The following is a 13,897-nucleotide window of genomic DNA, read 5'->3' on the forward strand; positions in this document are numbered from 1 at the left end:
GCTTATATGTAGTCATTGTAAATTTTATCTAACTTTTTAAATTCGCGGACGTGGCCGAGGGCCGCACAAAATAGTTTCGCGGGTCGGGTGTTTGAGACCCCTGGCATAAACGAAGCTGGAAGCTGATGTTACTATTCCATGTTTTCACTATTTCCTCATGACAGCAGATGCCAAGCTTAAACGGTTATAGAGGTATTTAAACTCCGTTCTATTTTATCCATATTAAGTTTTCGGAAAAAAGTAAACTAAATCTAGATCATAGACGTATGACCTAGAATCTAGATTGTCTCTAATATTAGAATATTTGTTTCGCTCAGTGAAGCTGGTGTTTTAATAGCCTGTATGTGTGTGGAAATTGCATGCTGGGAAATTTATATAGGCCTACTTTTAGTTCCGCTTATTCCTTAACCACAACAATTGGCGTATGCCAACAATATCTTTGTTCTTTTATTGTTAAAAAGCTACATTAAAAAAATAGAATATATAGAGACTTATTATCTTTAAAATCTAGATCTAGTCTGTTTGCCAAGAGTAAAGACTAGATTTTACGCTATGGCCACCGTAACATTGTCACCTGGGCCATCGGGGTCGGGTAAGTTTTTTTTTGATTTTCAAAGATAGTTTAGACAAAACTTTAGATAGTCAATCTCATGATTAATTATCATAATCATTTCTTCTTCTTCATATTATTAGATCTATTATTATTATTATTAACTGTACAATGACTCGAATGACAAACACTGATCTCGACCTATCTTTAAATCATGTCAGCTTTGAATTGATTCACTGTGGACTGGGGGGGGGGGGGGGGGGTCATAATTTTCTTTTTTGAAGTCCAATGAAGTTTGAAGTAATGATTATTTAATGTTTATAGATGTCTAGATCTAGATCTAATATCTAATCTAGATCTAAATTTAATAATTTAATGAAAGAATGTCTTATTAAATTGGTGATTTAGTGTTTTAATTTTATTGAAGCAAGTGAACACTGAAAGTGTTCACAGAATTTACTCAATTTACTGTCAAATAAGATAGTTCCAATTCCAAATCTCTGACCTACTTTATAAAAAGTCATGTGACTGTGGTCTTATACATGGCAATAATGGCAATATCTTCCTATAAGATGTAGATCTAGATTTAGTGATCTAGTCTATTTTCATGTTTAAATTACAATGAAATCAATGTAAACAACACACCCACGTGACTGAGAAGAGATCCGGAACTACCCCATTAATGATAAATATAGAGATCTAGAAGAGATCCAGACTATTTCTAGAGTATTCTAAGAGCTAGACTCTCACTCTATATACAAGATGAGAAATATTTAGATATCTATCAGATCTAAATCTAGATTCTATCCTAATCTGGTTCTGATCTAGAATCCTAGACTCTAGACTCTAGACTACAAAGTCACTACATCTATTCTAGAAGTCTAGATACTGAGCAGAGGTCTCTAGATTTGATTTTAATTTAACCTATTCTAATATTCGATGTAGAGTCTAGATATAGTCTAGTTGTCTAGATATCTTATAGTTAAGAGAGTAACTTACATCATTCGATGAAAATAAACCCAGTCGCTGACATTTTTTATGTTTCAATTTTTATATCTCCCTGATGGCATTGTTAGACCTAGGAAAAAAACTGATAGTAGTGACTGATAGTAATATTATCATAGTATCTTATGAATTCCTCAAGCCTTATTCATTTCCCTCAAAGAGACACACATTTATTAATAAATTACTACTCATATATATATATATATATATATTTAAAATTAGATTTGATGTCAAAGTGGGTCGGATCTATCATCTAGTGTTCAAGTACTGAAAATCTCAAAATTAAAAAAAAAAATCTTTCTTTAAGAATCAAACATCTTAATAAACTCTCAAACACATGAGAGGAATGGTATAAAACAAGATGTTTTAATCTTTAAATTTTGTTATTTAAATCTCATTTTTTTATATACCATGTCAAGACAGACAAGTCATACATTGTCATTTCCTCACTTTCCATCTAGCCATGATCTATAAGCATGTGAAATGTTTTGCCTATAGATAAATACCCAAGCCATTGGAGGGCACAGCAGTATTTATAAATCTCTCTGGTTGATACACAAATAATTTCTATGATTTATCTTTGATTCTCAATGTTGATGACCTCTTCTCCACCCCACTCAGAATTGGTCACCTAATTCAGATGTTTTTGGACTGCATACACCTGTCATTCTATTGTTTCTGTGTTGGTCTGATGGCTGTTGGGTTGAATCCTCAAATTTTTCTCATTGTTACTTTGAACTGAAAATGTGTGAATGTTGGAAAGAGGAATTGTGTATGGAGAATAGAGACGAGAGACTGGAAAAGGGAGGAGAGGGGTATAGACAGAATAAGAAAAGGATGTAGTGTGTGAATAACAGTCTTTATATATGTTATTGCTTTTAATTTTATCATTTGCTATTACATTATTATCTGTTTCAAAGGGCTGTCTTTGTAGCGCTTTGAGCTTTGTGGCAAAATAGTAAAAAAAAGATGGGTCTAATGAGTCTGTATTTGTGGATGATACCACATTTTAATGGTTAATCAATAATTGATGATCTCAGCATTTTTTAAATACAGTATCTTCACTGTCTCCCCTCCCCCGATAACATTTTAAATTTAAAATAACATCTTCATCACTGCATGCAACATCCCACACCAAGTTAAGCTCATGATTTTTTTTCAACTTTCTTGTTATTCAATGGTCAAAATTCTCCCAACTGTTTCTTTAATTGTTATCATGACAAAATAAAAAGACATCTTACTTAATACTGAGAGGATCATACGACACTCACGTCCATCACAGGCATGTGTGTGCTATTTGGTTTTTAACACATACTACAGAGCTAGACAGAATGGCACATCTGGAAGTAAAAAAAACGAATTGGGAAGGGATACCTTCTTTTAGAGCTATTCACTTACCCAGTATTTACTGACCAAAGATCTATATTTATTGACACATCTAATCAACTGGGTCAATTTGTCATTATATTATGATTTTAAAATGGTCTTAATTTGTGCATAGGTTGTATTTACTTAAAGAAAAAAGCACTTTTACAGTAAACCACAAGTATCTGATTTACATAAAAACAAATACATAATTTATATCCTTATTTTGCATTACTGATTACTAATACTAAACATTATTTTGAAAATAACAGTAAAAAAAGATAAAAATAATATTTCTTCTTCTTTGAGTTAAAACCCTTTGATGTGTTTTTTTCAACATTAAAATAGTGTTTGATTCTTCCAAAAGCTGAAATTAGGACTGTTTGAGTACTGTCAGCTATTTAACCTCAATTTCCATGTTAGGATAGCAAGGAACAGCATAAGCAATTAACTGCACATGTTTCCCTGCCTAATTAGAAACATAATATAAAGGTTTTGTTTAGCCGATGGATCATTGGTAAAAACAATACTCTTAACCCATGACCTACTTCATTCTTACCATGAGGTAAACATGAGTGACGTTATAATACCATTTCTCTTTCTATGTAAAAATATTGTCTTCAGATGTAAATGAAACTAATTGTGCCTAAACTATAAAGAAATGAAGGATGCACAGTAGGAATAAATTTGTTTCTTCACAACCATCTAAATAAATGCGCATTTTAAAAATGCTGTGGGGTGTTAGATATTTACAGAGTTGTTTTTTGTACCTAGCTAGCTATTAGGACACTAGGTATTAATTATCTAAATCTAGAATTAGAAGTAGACTAGTATATGTTGTAGATCTAGAATCTTAATTTTGATAATACTTCGTAGTAGATCTAAATTAATTATACTAAAATAAATTTAAATATAACTAATATTTTAGATTACATTACAACTTAATTATTACAACTTGTAGTAGCAAAAAAGTAAATGTTCCATTGTCACCAAACACTAAGATGAGTTGGGGTGGGTGGGTTTGACGTTCAGACCTTCACCAAATAAAACATTGTACAAATTGACTTATTGTCCTACCAGTTATAGGGCTCCATTAATTAAGTGCATTAAATAGTAATAGAACTTTTGTTATTCAAGTATAAGGTTTTAGGCCTTGGAATGGTTTTAAAAGCTTTAATTAGATCTACCCCATAAAAGGTTGGTCTTAAATTTAGACACAGTTTTATTGCTTTGCTTATTTGGAATCTTATGTTTAGATTTAAGGAAGTGTATTAGTTATTGAGGTTTAAGGAAGTGTATTAGGATTCACCTAGTCTTAATGCTAATTAAGTTTGAAGATAACTAAATGTTGATAGTAGTTTGTACATCAATTAGTTTTCCTATTTGTAACAAAAACATTTATTATATTAAATTACATCTCTGTTAGTGGTGGTTGATGCATTTTATACAAAACAAACTTATGACTTAATAATAATAGTAATAATTAGTTTAATTATCCTGAAGTAAATTTCTGTGTTGCTTTTTTTTAATTCAACAATTACAGTCACACATTTCAAAAGCTAGTTTTTGTTCGATACTTTAATTGTGATGGCAATAATTTTTTTTTTTTTTTTTCATGGTCCATTTAAAAACTGTCATTTATGGAATACTTTTATCTTTGGTTGAGCCTTTTCTAACCATTGATTCTTGCTGATGAGTTCATGAAGCATATAAGTCTTGGCTTGGCAGTAGTATTTGATATTTACACACGAATGTTGTCATCTACTTTAATAAATACCATAATCATTGCCCTTTTTCTCACACGATTTCAGCATAATTATATTTAAATTAACATTTCATGTTTCATGTCCGAAGGACCAAATCTAGCCAAGCAAAATTTTTATTGGAAATAGAAAAATAAGAATAATAAGACTTTAAGAGAGAATTTTTAACATTTTACTTATATCTTTTTTTTGTCAGATGGGAAACAAAGAAAAAGAAAAAATGGTCAAGAGTAAGTACACAGATTTGTTTCAAGTTAAAAGTAGAGGCTTTAAGTTAGGACTTCATTTAGCTTTACTTAACTGTTTATGTATAATTGATTTTTTTCCAGATCTGATGATGAAGACAGCCAGGGAGGATCTTTTCCTGAGAGTGCTGATAAAGAGAGGTTTGCCAGGTATTTATACAATCTAAGGCACAGGAGGCTAAGTATATTTATTTGTTTATTTACTACGTTTAGAAAAATCTGATGTAAAATCTCAACTTTTGCTACTAAGATTCAGAGAAAAGTGAGACCGAATTTGTTGGAAGTCAAATTTAATGTATCTTGAAATAAGAAAAAAATTTAAGTAGGATCGTCAAAATGATTTTGTTTTGACTATTTTAATATTGTTTAAGAGAGAGAAAAAATTGAATACACTTGAAATAAATTGTTTTACCTTTTGTTATGGATTTCTGTCTATACATATTTTGTTCTAAGGGAAAGCCATTGCGAAATTGAAAGAAGGCGTAGAAACAAAATGACAGCTTACATAAATGAACTTTGTGATATGGTGCCTACCTGCAGCACATTAGCCAGAAAACCAGATAAGCTGACAATCTTACGAATGGCTGTTTCACACATGAAAACTTTGAGAGGTGAGCAACACATACTAAAAAAAAAATAATTTTCTTAACACAATTTTAGGCCTGGTGTTTCCTGAAAATACTCATGCATTTGTAAAAAGTATTACTATGTTTTTAAATTTAACTTTGTAATATTGCTCTAGTCGTAATATAGCTTACATTAATCAAATAAATTAGAAGTCTCTTTATGAATTAATGCTGGATCAATGGATCAGGAGTTGGTAATTAAAACTACTTCTAATTTTGTAGTTGTGCAAGATGTACTCATAAAGTAATAAAGAATTAAATTATTCAGATCACTTTTTTTCCCATAGGCACAGGCAACACCAATAATGATGGATCCTACAGGCCTTCTTTTTTAACAGATCAGGAACTTAAACATCTCATCCTAGAGGTAGTAAATTAAAATTGTGTTAGAAAGCTGCAAAAAAAAATTCAGTGCATCTACTCAGGGTTGGGCCCCAATTGTCTGGAGGTCCACCAAAAATATTTCCAGAGATATTTTCAATCCTTTTGAAGAAAGATCAAAGTGAATTACAAAGGTCCCCATATAGTTTAGAGCTTATCAAATCTAAATTCAGTCCTATTTAGAAAATACAACATTGACTTTCTCAAGCTAAAGCTCAGAAAGCATTTTGACTTGATTGAACTCAAATCCTGTGTAAAAATCCCATGATTGCACAAAGAGATCCAGAGATTTTTGTTTGTTTGCATTAAGTACATCGAACCACCCACCCAGTTCCATTTTAAACTAAAGATAATTGATATCTATTTTATAAATACATTCTTCACTTTGGTAAACTGAATAACATATATAATGTATTTTTTTTTTTAGAAATTGTTTATATATATAAATGCCCAGATAGAAGCTAATTTTATAATTAAATTAAGAAAAAAATATTTCTAATTACTAAAGGCTGCAGATGGGTTTTTGTTTGTGGTTCAATGTGATACTGGAAGAATAGTGTATGTGTCAGATTCAATTACACCTGTGTTAAACCAAAGTCAGGTGAGTGATCATTAAACAGTCGTGTTATTTTTTTTTTTTTTTTTTTTTTTTAAATAAGAGGTAAAGATTTGAGAGTGGATGTCCTGCCCAAGCCTACTGTCACCTAGCATGTATTATAGATGAAATTTAGGGTATAATAAGAGTATAAATGTTAATTACGACATGATGTGAAATCCAATGTAATACAAAATGTATTCGTGTAATAATAGATCTTGACTGATGTTTCAATTTTAATAATTGAGTTTATCCGATCTAGAAAATTACTGACCTCTCCTTTTTATATTATTGACACTTATTCCAGAGTAGTCCATTCTATACACTGTAATTTTTCTAAATTTAAATATATTATTTAAGCACATTAGCTTCATGTATTCTGCATCATGAAATGTGATATCTACATTGTTTGCTCCCTGATAAACCCAACTTTTATATAGTGATATGTAGGTTGAAGGTGAAAACAATTCCAGGGATTATCTGCTTAGGACAGAGATGAGATAATGACAAATGGAAAGTAGATATTAAAAATAAAGGCATCTTAAAAACTATCCATCGTTGAAACAAATTAAAAACCTTTATGTAAAAAAAAATGCAGTGAAAAAAAAATCAAGTTTTTTTTTTGATATAACTGCTTAGTTTTATTTACTTATTGTAATTTTTAAAAAATAATTCTATTGAAAGATTAAAAAAAATATTATTTTTTTACTTTTGCAGGGTGACTTATTTGGCACAACTTTGTATGATTTGACCCACCCAGATGATGTGGAGAAAGTTCAAGAGCAACTTTCAACCTCAGAGTCTCAAAACACTGGCAGGATTTTAGATCTTAAAAGTAAGTTACCTTTGAGAAATGAGCAGTTTCTAATAAAGTTTTTTTAAAAAGTTAGGTACTGATTTATTACCTTAAATTTATTAATGCGAAATTGCTTATTGTAGCTTAGAACTATTATATTATTATTTAATTGGTTTTTAATGTTATGCCAAATTTAATGGGGTTGCATTTATATGATTTCAGTTATCTATTTTGTTATTTTTTCATGTTGATGTTCATTCCTATTAAACTCTGAATTCTTTCTTCTTAGCTGGAACAGTGAAAAAAGAAGGACATCAGTGTAAGTTGATCTGAGAATGTTGTAATGAATAAACCTATCTAGATTATATTGAAGTATTGGTATTTAGTAAATTTAAAGAGTTACATGTAAATCTCTAATATAATTTTTAGTTTAAAAAAATTATGCCATTGAAATAAATTGTTTTGTAATATATTTCCAAACATTTTTTTTTTTTAATTAGCGTCTATACGTCTATGCATGGGATCTCGAAGAGGCTTTATATGTAGGTTAAGAATGGGAAATGTACAGTCTGACCCAATGACAGCAAATCACACTGTCCGCATGCGTCAAAGGAATACACTAGGACCTGCTTCTGATGGCAACCATTATGCAGTTGTTCATGTCACAGGATATATAAAAAATTGGCCCCCTTCAGGTTCTTATTTTCATGTATAGGAAAATTACAGAAATAATGAGATTAGTACTATTAAGTATATCACTGCAAATATTTCATAAAGATTTTAACAATTTTTCTATAACCTTTTTTTTTTTAAAATGTGAAATTAAGAATCTTTAGTTTTACTCTAAATGTGATGTATTTCAACATTTCATAGTTTTGATGTCGCTTGTGCTTTGTATTCATTTAGCTGGTGTACAACTGGACAGAACAGATTCAGATGAACATGGTGGCAGTCACTGTTGCCTTGTGGCTATTGGTCGGCTGCAGGTCACAAATACGCCAAACTGTAGTGATATCATGGGACCAAATCCTCCAACTGAATTCATCTCACGGCACAGCATGGATGGAAAATTTACTTTTGTAGATCAGAGGTACGTTTTTTTATTTCAATAAATTTACACTAGAAATTTAAAAACTAGAAATCATTTTATGTTTACTTTCATGTATTTACAATGTTTTGCTTTCACAGGGTAACGGCTGTTCTTGGCTACCAGCCACAAGAACTCTTGGGTAAACTAGCATTTGAATTTTATCACCCAGAAGATCAAACTCATATGAAAGAAACATTTGAGCAAGGTAGGTTTCAACATTGACTAAGAAAACTTTTAAGGCAAACACTTTTCACATTGTCTGAGAAAAGCAGAAACTTTCTGAATAAGATTAATTTGGAGCATTTGTCATTTTCTATAGAGTATAATTAATTATCATTATTGCCCTATGGACAATAGAGATTATTATTATTATTATTATCTTTTAAACCAAACTACTAAAAATTGATTCTTGTCCAAGTTGTGTCATTAAAAAAATATATATTTATCACTTATAGTGCTATTATTGTTTTCTCTTTCAATTTTATTTTCTGGCATTGTCTTTTTTTTTTGTTTTTCCAGTTCTGAAATTAAAGGGTCAGGTAATGTCTATAATGTATAGATTTAGAGCATCTAACAGAGAATGGGTTTGGTTGAGGACCAGCAGTTTTAGTTTCCAGAACCCATACACAGATGAAGTTGAGTACATTGTGTGTACAAACACTCTAGTCAAGTAAGGAATTTATGGACATTTTCACTTTTTTTTTTTTTTTTTTTTTTTTTCCTAGGTCACAATATGAGATCTTAAAACATTGATAGTGTAACAAATCTAAGGGAGGCAACTCAATGGGTCATGGTAAAAGATGTTTATTATGGGTAATAAAATGTCTGAGATGATTACAATAAACATAAGTTGTCAGTCTTGACTATCAAGTCTTTTGACTCTGGCCTACAGGGTTCGCTGGCCTGTGTCTTTACATTCTTTCAGGCTTTGGTATCTCACCATTAACACAGTCCGTGCTGCTCTCTAATCTGGTTGTCTCAAGAATGGTAGTCTACACAAATGAACAGAAATGTCTTACAGTCACAGGAACCACCCTTTCACAGTTTCCCAAACAACTTCTTGACCAGTAAACCCACACAGAGAACCTACACTTCTTCCCACCTACTAGTCTGTTCACTGGCGATGATCCTTTTTTACAACTCTAGTATCAAACTAAGCTCTAGTTCTGTTTCTCAATTCACTTAAGCTGGAATCATCTGTTTCTTTTTTTCTCATATCAACATCTTGTCTCTCACCAGTCTTGAACCGTACACTGTTGTGCACCACACAGTTGGCACAGGAGCAGAGTTATTAAAATATTTTAATTAGGCCACAAAATCATTTTGAAACCTCTTTTTGGAGGTGGGGTGGAGAGTATGGTCCATTGCCTCATTGACTAAATTTACAGATTTATTATATAATTGTTCAAACTCCTACAAATATTTAGTATTTACACAAAATGATATTGAAAAAATTTTTTATATTCTTCAGAAGTTCTCAACAGGGACAGATAACTCCTATCCACAATCCGGCAGAGCAGACTTCTGATGGAACCATGCCAAGCATTCCTTCTTATGCAGGTGGTGCTAGAATAATACATTCAGATCCTATGGGTTTAGGTATAAACTCAATCATGAATGGCATTTAATTGATCATGCATGATTTTTCATACATAATCCCATTTAGAGAAATCAATTAGTTTATTGTGTTTCAGCTTCAAACATTATTCAGATTTTTAGTCAACAATCCAGTTTTAAGTATATGGATTAATGTTTCTTTTCCCTTTACATATAAATTCAAATAAAATTAAGCAGTTTTGATTAATTATTCCTAATATAGTTATACAATTAATTAAAACCTATTTCAGCCTCCACTGGGGCTGCTAAGCCTGACTACCCTACAGATCTTTATCACATGAACCAACGGCCGCCCATGCAACAGGAAGTTTATCCAGGATATCAAACAACAGGGACAATGAAGTATCCTGTCCACCCTTCGGCCACTCCTCCTCAAGCCATGGCAGCAGGTATGGGAATGAGGCGCAGTCCTGCTCAGACCACACCTGGAGGCTGGACTCACCAAGGAGCCTTTGCCAGAACTGATGTGAGTCAATCTTTCATTATCAGGTTAAAGTAACCACTAAAGCACATTCAATGTCAAGACAATAACACACAGAGGAAAGACTTTATTATAGGAATCAATAGCAATAGGAATGGATAGCTAGACATTACTTACATTTTCAATTGTTTTGTAATTCATAAAAAATATTTATTATATTAAATGTTATCCAACTGATCAGGGAAGTCAAGAAAATAATTGGAACATGAACTGCTGCAATATAGATCAACTTATTTCAAAATGTTTCTTTTACAACTTGGTTATGCTTGTGATTTTTGTTTTGTTTTATTATTCAGACTTGTATTATTTTATTTTGTTCAGGTTAGCACTGATTATGGAGCATCAGCTGGTCACTATAATACTATTAGTCCTGCTAGTAATTCAGCAGGTAAACATTCACAATTTTTAAAAATAGGTTTTTGCAATAATTCTTTTTGGCCTATAATATTATAGTTAATAAAAAAAAATAGGTTATCTTAAAATAAATAGGTTAAAACTGATTGGTTGAGAGATAGAGAATAAATTATATTTTGATTGTATTTCTATCAAGATTTAATTTACAAGGCTCAAGTAAGAAATGGAGGTGCGGTGGCTGAACGGTAAAGAGCTTGGCTTCTGAACCGAGGGTCTCAGGTTCGAATCCTGGTGAAGACTGGGCATTTTATTTCGGGATCCTTGGGCACCTCTGAGTCCACCCAGCACTAATGGGTACCTGACATTAGTTGGGGAAAAGTAAAGGCGGTTGCTCGTTGTGCTGGCCACATGACACCCTCATTAACTGTAGGCCACAGAATCAGATGACCTTTACATCATTTGCCCTATAGACCACAAGGTCTGAAAGGGGAACTTTACTTTTTTTTCTTTTTTAAGTAAGAAATATAAACTTTTTTTTCTTTGTGTATGTGTGTTTGTGGAATTATACCTGAAACAAGAAAAAAGTATAATAAAATTTTAAAAAATCAGAGGTTTTAAATATAGTGGGAAGGTTTAGCTTGCAAATATAGCATGTAAAATATTTAGTGGCATAAGTTTGTTTCGGGAGATTTGAAAAATGGAATAAAAATATAATTTGTTAACATTTCAGGTTCCATGTGGCCTCAACAGTGGCAGCCTACTGAAGCCACAGGACAACAGCAGCAGCATACATCTCAGTCTCAGGAGGAATTTACAGAAATGTTTGGCATGCTTGGAGGCCCACCAAGTGAGTTTAGTGAACTGTCTGGGATGTTCCCCAACTTTCCAGAATAGATTCTTTCACTTGGAGAAAGATAGATCCTTTCACTTGGAGAAAGACTTTTGACACAGTAGCTACACATCCCACCTGGAGGCAATCTCCATCATATGAACTTGTTGCCTGGCAGCAGAGTCCCGCATTTGTAGTATGGCTTTACATTATGTTTGACATTTAAACCAACAGTTCTTAGGGAAATGTGAACCATGGTTGTGACAGTGTCATGATGTCTCCAGGGTCACTGTCATTTTCAACATTGTGCTTCACATATGAACCAAATTTGATGGGAGCTCTACAATGTTAGTCTATATTAAACTCAACGTGTACAGTTTTTGGCGGAAATGCATGCAGCTTCTACATTTGGCCTTGATGTTCACACCAATATAGCTCATCAGCTCTATATCTTGTAGTTCATGCACTTTGAGGCCGAATTTTCAGAATTACAATTTGGAGAGTAGTTAACACACTGAAAGCCATAATGAATCATTGTTCTACAACTTTGTGTTGATGCCATCTCCTTTGTGTGTACATACATGTTGTCTCTATGGCACTCTTGTTAACTATCTCTATGGAAGAAACATTTTTTTTTTCCTGTGCTTTTATGTAATTAAACAAAAAGATTTTTTTTAAACTATTGACTAGAATGTGATGGATCTTATTATTATTATTGTTATTTATGTTTTTTTCCAAAATTATGTTTTTATTACAATCGCTATTAAAGAAAATTGGTTAAAGGGATGGTAGGGCTTTGTTGTCCGTACCATTTACTTAAGATATTGAGATTATTTTCTATTTACACTTTAATGTAAGAAAAGTTTTTATATCTTGTCTAATACTAAAGGCATTTCTAACATCTATGTATTCTAAGCAGTGCTAGAATATTATTTCCTGTAGTGTATTGTATACTGTACTATATGGAATACAATTATCCAAACATGATTTGGGTTTATAAATTATTGTAGGATTTGGTATGCTTGATCTAATTTCACTAACTTGAAGTGTTATTTTTCTCTAACCAAATAGATTTATGAAATGATGTCACTTTCCTTCCTATGCTGTGGAATGATAAACTTTGATGTTTTTGTTTTTGTAATTATTTATTGTTGAACTAAGCAGATTGTTTGTGATCTGCAGAAACATCTCCCCACTCTCCCTTTTTATAAAACTTGTTACAGTGCTAAACTGATGAATATATATATATATATATATGTGTAAATATATTTAGAAAGAAAAAGAAAGATATTCTTTTCTGGCAAATGATGTTATTTTGACTTTTGAAGGTCTTGGTCAATATTCGCTGGTCCTATAGACAATAGACTAGTTTAGTATAAATATTGCCTGTAACTAAGCCTTACACCCAACTATGAATATCAAGCTCTAGAATATTCCATTGGGGATTATAGCACTTTCAAATAATTAATAAAAAATGTAATGAACATTTAGCATTGTCTAATCTGTGGACTTCTATAAATTATTTCTATTATAATAGTAACAGCAGCTGGCCTGTAACTCTGAATTTAATGATTGTAATTAAAACTGTAATTCCCCCATGTGTAATGCACTTCCCCTCCTGTGTTGATCATCTGACTGGCTACTGTTGATCATGTGATTAGAGAGAACATAATGCAGGTGTTTTCCTTTATTCAGAGTTCACAACATTGATAGCTTCGCCTTAAAAGTCATGTTGAAGTCTGGCACACTATACATATTATATATCGATATATTTATATCTTTGAATGAACATAATTTTTCTTCTTTGCTAAATTCTGTGTCTCCAATCAAGTCATCATGTTGTTTGTCCTGAAATGATCCTTGTCACTTTGCTCCGTGGGGAGTTGTTTTATTTTTTTTTCTCTTGTTTTGATTTCCAATGTTTGTTGTCATAATGTAAGACTTGGAAGAACTGAAACCAAATGATTACAACATTCAATAAAACTTTGAAGGCTTCAACTTTTTGTGTTGTTTTCAATCTTTGGTTTGGAATTTGTGTTTCTGTTTTGATTTGTGTCAAGAAAGAGTGATCTAATTTAAGAGTGTCTACTGTATTACTTGTGTAATTAACACTTTGAAATATGTGACCAAAATAAATGATATTTAATGAAGGAACTCTTTCATTTTAATTACAATTCATTTATCATTTGCTGTATGTAGA

The 13,897-nt window shown here is 31.7% G+C and overlaps 1 protein-coding gene across 3 annotated transcripts; it reads left to right on the forward strand.

The window, feature by feature from the left end:
* The first annotated feature begins 364 nt into the window (after positions 1 to 364).
* On the forward strand, positions 365 to 13,695 carry LOC106071303 (aryl hydrocarbon receptor nuclear translocator homolog). 3 transcript variants are annotated; one of them, XM_013231381.2, is made up of 16 exons: positions 365 to 592; positions 4,880 to 4,913; positions 5,013 to 5,069; positions 5,382 to 5,539; positions 5,842 to 5,921; positions 6,444 to 6,536; positions 7,248 to 7,365; positions 7,616 to 7,645; positions 7,827 to 8,021; positions 8,233 to 8,416; positions 8,515 to 8,621; positions 8,936 to 9,086; positions 9,888 to 10,015; positions 10,264 to 10,499; positions 10,836 to 10,902; positions 11,599 to 13,695. In XM_013231381.2, the coding sequence occupies exons 1-16, from the start codon at positions 553 to 555 to the stop codon at positions 11,760 to 11,762; spliced, it is 1,842 nt and encodes a 613-aa protein (XP_013086835.1). In that variant the 5' UTR covers positions 365 to 552; the 3' UTR covers positions 11,763 to 13,695. The 3 variants fall into 3 exon arrangements, with proteins under 3 accessions (XP_013086835.1, XP_013086834.1, XP_013086836.1); XM_013231380.2 differs by having other exon boundaries at positions 366 to 592; positions 5,013 to 5,078; XM_013231382.2 differs by having other exon boundaries at positions 366 to 592; positions 5,013 to 5,078; positions 9,888 to 9,976.
* Positions 13,696 to 13,897: the final 202 nt, after the last annotated feature.

The sequence above is a fragment of the Biomphalaria glabrata genome, chromosome 1 (genome assembly GCF_947242115.1).
Source record: "Biomphalaria glabrata chromosome 1, xgBioGlab47.1, whole genome shotgun sequence".
NCBI lineage: Eukaryota > Metazoa > Mollusca > Gastropoda > Planorbidae > Biomphalaria > Biomphalaria glabrata.